Below are 6104 nucleotides of genomic sequence, written 5' to 3'. Positions count from 1 at the left end.
TATAACAACAATAATGGGTGATGTTCATTTGCCTTACAAATTCCAGAAACAAAATTACTAATGTACTGGGAACCTTTGATCGTTAGTTTCCTGTATACACTCGTATTATCCAACCTCAGAGCGCTCTGGAGCAGAGTGGGCAAGTTCTTTCAATATCGTTTCGGAGCGGAGTGAACAGTTCCCCAAAAATTTTGCTAAATTTTCCAACTTCCTCTGCTCCGATCCGGAGTGAAGCGTGTCAAGGTAGCACTCCGCTCCGGAGTGGAGTGAACCATTTTCTAAAATTTCGCTCCTCGCTCAGGAGCGGAGCGAGAAATTTTCCGACTCCCACTGCTCCGCTCCGGAGTAGAGCAGGCTAAGACATCGCTCCGCTTCGGAGCAAACCATTTCTTAGAATCTCGCTCCTCGCTCCGGAGCATGGGCAACAGCTGGAGCATTGAACCGCTCTGCTCCGAAACCCTGCTCTACATCACATGGCTTAAGAAAATAAAGATTTCCACAAAAAGGCTCATTAACAACATGAACAGCGAGTCTAATTTAATTTATTTCTAAATTCATAAGTTTCCTGTCAGTTTTGAGGCCTACTAATATGTCCTCAATATGTTTACTTAGTGTCAACCTCAGATTTGCAATCTGAGTCTCAGGAGTCATGCCTAAGTTAAGCTATTTTCAATTATGCATATATAACACAGTTTTATGCATTTACGAACATAACAAATATTGAGCTATTGACTAGTGAAGCGATCATGTTTATCAGTCTACAAAACATGTAATGTTTAGTACACATGAACTGCATGTCATCAGAAACAGGAAGGTATAGTAGGTACTTTTACCTACATATTATGATAATGTTCCACAGATATAAGCCCTTATCAATGTGTGGGGAGAAAAAAAAAAGTTGTAAACCATGTGTGAAAAAAAATTGTAAACCAATGTTTAATCAATTGCATATTGGAAGTATTAAAGTATAATGTAAATATGAAAAGAGCTGATTCATGGAAGCCTGCGTGTTTCTCAACTTATGTATCATTCACAAAATGTATTAATAATCTAAACTATGTACGAGTTGTTAAATTAGATTAAGAGTTCATTTTTACTAGGTTTCCTAATCTGAAGATATACAATTCTAAGACATCACATAGGTGTGGTAGTAGGTATAAATGAGGACAGTCGAGAACTTTTGGTTCCATGCTTATGGTGGCATAGTGGCTGTTTATCCTTGAGTGGTCCTGGTAAATCAAGGTAAGTTGCAGTCTCATGAAAGAACAACCTCCCAGTAAGGTGAAAAAACGGATTGTCACAACATTCATTTCACTACAAAATATTTTGAAAATTTATAATTTATCATATTCTTTATTGCACATGAAATACATGCCACAAGACAAAAGGTTTGTGGCCAGTATGAAACCCTGAAATAATTGAATTCTGTTGAAAAAATTATTAAATATGGAATAGACATGGGGCTTTTAAGATGTATGAATTTCTAAATGTCGTCCAAGAGCTCCCTTCTGTACAAATGATTTGTTACATATTGCACACACATAGGGCTTCTCTCCAGTATGAATTCTTAAATGTCTTTCAACATCTTCCTTCCGTGTAAATGATTTGTTACATGTTGAACACACATAGGGCCTCTCTCCAGTATGAATTCTTGAATGTTTTTCAAGATATTCCTTCCATAAAAATGATTTGTTACATGTTGAACACACATAGGGCCTCTCTCCAGTATCAGTATGAATTCTTAAATGTTTTGCAAGATATGAATTCCGTAAAAATGATTTGTTACATATTGAACACTCAAAGGGTCTCTCTCCAGTATGAATTCTTAAATGTTTTGTAAGATCTGCATTCCGCTTAAATGATTTATTACATGTTGAACACTCAAAGGGTCTCTCTCCAGAATGAATTATTAAATGATTTCCAAGACCTTCCTTCCGTGTAAATGATTTGTTACATGTTGGACACCGAAAGGGTTTCCCTCCAGTATGAATTCTTAAATGTTTCGTAAGACTTGACTTAAATGCAAATGTATTATTACACACTGAACATACAAAGGCCTTGTCTCCAGTATGAGTTCTGGAATGATTCCAAAGATCTTTCTTGCTTGTAACACTATGAGTTTTCCAATGCTTTTTAAGACTATGTTTCAATGCAAAAGGATTGAGACAGGTTGAACACACAAAAGACTTTTCACCACTATGAACTCCTGTATATTCCGTGAGACATTTCATCTCCGTAAATGATTCCTTGCACATTGAACACTCAAAAGATTTTGTTCTAGTATGATTTTGCACGTCAACCGCAAGTTCACATTTATAATTAAACAAATTACTTCCATCATTCCAAATAGCAAAACCTTCAGAATTTGAAGATTTTGTAGATTCTTCTTCCCTTGTAGATTCTAGATTAGTTCCACTATTCTTTGTTACAGAGCAGAATGTTGTCACTAGTGTTGAGCTGCAAGAAAGAAAACCCATTGGAAATGATTTGGGTCTGAAGTTTTGATTTGAAACATAATAAGTCTATAATTACGAATGTGTAACATTATTCAACAATTTCTATAAAAGAGCACATGTAATCAATATATATATATATATATATATACACACACACACACACACACACAAGTGATAACCTGGATGGAGCCATATGTTATTAACTCTAAAGTAGGCATGTGTGGGTAAATTTGACCCCCAGGTAGATGTATATTTTATGCCCAGACACTCGTGGGCTGGTCACACTGCTAGCTTACCAGTACCTTCCTAAAACAGTCTGATTCAAATGTCAAGATCACTTCCTCCAATATGTAAGTAACTGAAGCAAGGGAAAATATTCCAAAGTTGCTGGGGTCAAATTTACCCCTGTGCACCTGGTAACATGTGTGATCTTTTGTTGTCAATACTTTTGAAACGTTTGCTTATTGTGCTTTATGAGTGAAATATTTTAGCAGTATTATCTTGCTCAGTGTTTCGTGACCAGATTTTAAAGTGGATGTTTCCATTTTCTAAGAAATTGATCAAAACAATGGAGTATAAAAGGAGAAAGTTTCGAACAAGAATGGACATACTTCATGTGAAGCATTTCAAGATGGAGAATTGACTGGAGAAGCAGATCAAGATGAAAGAAATCATGCAAAAGTGAGAGAACATTATACTAATTATGAGACAAGTGGTGCTGAAAAGAATAATATCCTGAAAGAAGATGGACATTATTTACTGGAAATCGACAGGATAACTCGATGCAAGAAAGTTTCCCACTCATGTCCAAATGTTTGCACAAGAAGCATTAACATTCTTACGGCATCCTGTACCATGTGCAGCTGCCAGAAATGATAAATCTGCTATCAAGAAGTTTTATTTTTCATAAATGGCAATACTGTGAGAATCATTGTAGAAAATGCAAATAGGTACCTAGAAAAAATATGGAGAGAGAATTTAAGGAAAAACGATGCCAAAGGGACCAAAGCAACAGAATTATATATATATATATATATAAAAATGTTTATGTGACACAATATATGATGTAGGAAAATAATATTTGGTCTAGAAATTAATTTGTGCGGTTGTTACGAACACATTGAAGCTGCAGTTCAAACACAAAATACATAAATACCTTAAGAAAAATATTGTCCATCGCGAACCACCACTTTCGCCCATCTGTCAGGCAAGTTACAGATTCTGTGGCGAAAGAAGTCCTCATTATTTGAAGCAATCCAGTCAGAGACCCATTTTTCGATATCTTCTGAAGAAGTGAACCGTTGTCCAATCAAATCGTTATTCATGCAATCGAACAAGAAGTAGTCCGAAGGATCAACGTCTGGTTAATACGGCAGGTTTGGTAAAACTTCCCATCCGACATTTTCTAAATAGGTTTTCACTGGTTTTGCGACATGTGGGCGAGCGTTATCATGTTGAAAAAGAAGTTTATCATGTCTGTTCTCCCATTCTGGTCGTTTCCTGGCCAGAGCTTGCTTCAAATGCATTAATTGTCGTCGATAACATTCTCCATTAATAGTTTCACCCGGTTGCAGCAGCTCATAGTACACCACACCTTTCATATCCCACCATATGTACAGCATAACCTTTGCACAGTGAATATCTCGTTTCGGTTGCGATGGACCTGGTTCACCTGGCTTCACCCAGGCCTTTTTTCGTTTCGGGTTCTCGTAATGGATCCACTTCTCATCGCCAGGAACAATGCGATGCAAAAACCCCTTTCTTTTCTGTCTTTGAAGCAGCAATTCGCAAATGGTTTTTCGTCTTTCAACGTCTCTGTCTTTCAATTCATGTGGAACCCAATGTGACATCTTTTAAATCATTCCCATGGCTTTGAGGCATTTGGAAACTGTTGTTTGATCAATGCCTAATGCTTCTGCAAGTTCTTCCTGCATTTGACACGAATCCTGATCGAGCAATGCTCTCAATTCTTCGTCTTCAATTTTTTTTGGCTGATCAGGTCGCTCTTGGTCTTCCAGGCCGAAATCACCACTTCTAAACTGTGCAAACCACTTCTGACACGTTCACTCAGCTAACTCATGGTCACCATACACTTCCACCAAAATACAATAACTTTCGGTAGCACTTTTCTGCATGTTAAAGTAATGAAGCAGAACACCCCGCAAAAACACTTTATCTGGCACGAACTGCGCCATGTTCAGTTGACTACAAAATGCTGTTGTTGACGCATCAATCAACTGCCCTATACTACGAACGATGTGCGCTGACAGGAGTTTTCAATGCATGTGTGGATACACAGAACTGTGGGACGATACGCTCATTACGCCATCTATTGTCCAGGCGCACGAATTAATTCCTAGACCAAATACAATGGTCACATTTAGTTAGTTGTGTAGAAAAAGATGATTGTAAAAATTGATATGCATTGAAATTTTTTTTTGAATTCCTCATTAATATTATTTGATTTAACTATTGAAATCAAAGATTAAGTACTGCTGAAAACACAATGTATGTCTATATTACTTTTTTAAATTAATTGCTACCTTTTTTTTACATTTAAAAACTATTTTAATTTGTTGAAAACTGTCAATTTAATAACATAAATGTTATATTTTATCCATATGAATCTTACTGAATTACAGATATTATCTTATGTTTGGGGAGACAATTTACCCCCCAGTGAGTACTTAAGGTGACGAAAGAAGCACACCTGGTTAAGGGTTAAAGACAATTTATAAGAGGATATTTCAGAAAAAGTGTGCTACTAACTCACATGGTTTTGAAATTTATTATAGCAATTTCACAATAGAAATTACCAATTAGTAGGTATAACACAATTATTCGACATTTCAAAATGCTACAAATCATGAAGAATGAAAAAAAAATACTATTTGCATAAAAACTAATAATAACTTTGGTAGAGCTTTGTCTTTAAATCAACTTTATGCACAAGAAGGCTGATCGGGACTGGGGATTTGCAGTTTTAAAGTGAGATTCGAATATTTTGAACCTCAACTTTGCATCAAACCCAGGACTATTTGATTTGTACCACTACCACTACGCTATACATCAAAGGAAGAAAAATGAAAACTGTCCCACATTCTGATAGGGGAGAAAGTGTGATAATTTACATTGACATCTCTTAGCATTTATTTTTTTCTTGGGAAAGGGACTAGGCCCCAATGTTTTTTTTCTCTTTCCATTCCCATGTGTTAGTACATATATTCAGCTACAAGACGGCACACTTCGTTCATTTTTCGCTTGATGCTATTTTGAGATAAGCCTAATTCTAAAGTTGTGGATTTCACAATTTTTTAGTATTTAAAGGGTTATATCTGCTAACAGCATCAATATCCAAGTAATGTGCTATACCAGGTAGCCTGTTCTAATAGTGAGATTCAATGTCGAGTAAACAAATCTTTGGGGTACTGTTGCTTAAGATATTAAGTGCCGAAAACAGGAAAAAATTGCATTTGGACCCCCTTTGTTGCTGCATAACAATGGAAAGCAAGAATGCCTCATCAAAACAATTGAATGTATATAAGCAAACAGTCTTATATTAACAGTATATCAAAACTAAAGTTTGGGATGATGTTGCTTTCCAAAGTTACAGCACTCGAAAGTTAATCACATTTCACTTTTCATGAA

At 36.1% G+C, this 6104-nt stretch overlaps 1 protein-coding gene across 2 annotated transcripts in view; it reads right to left on the bottom strand.

Annotated features, from left to right (window-relative positions):
* Window positions 1-1394: 1394 nt before the first annotated feature.
* The window catches only part of LOC146004629 (uncharacterized), a 38189-nt gene continuing 33479 nt past the window's right edge, over window positions 1395-6104 (bottom strand). Inside the window, exon 3 of one of the 2 annotated variants that reach the window (XM_083143520.1) lies at window positions 1395-2457. In XM_083143520.1, the coding sequence (XP_082999646.1) occupies window positions 1467-2457 (991 nt within the window). In that variant the 3' untranslated portion in view covers window positions 1395-1466. The remainder of the gene's footprint in view (window positions 2458-6104) is intronic. The other variant, XM_083143519.1, reaches the window with a different exon arrangement.

The sequence above is a fragment of the Lepisma saccharinum genome, chromosome 22 (genome assembly GCF_977018435.1).
Source record: "Lepisma saccharinum chromosome 22, izLepSacc3.1, whole genome shotgun sequence".
Lineage (NCBI taxonomy): Eukaryota > Metazoa > Arthropoda > Insecta > Zygentoma > Lepismatidae > Lepisma > Lepisma saccharinum.
This window is presented reverse-complemented; position numbering and strand designations above follow the sequence as displayed.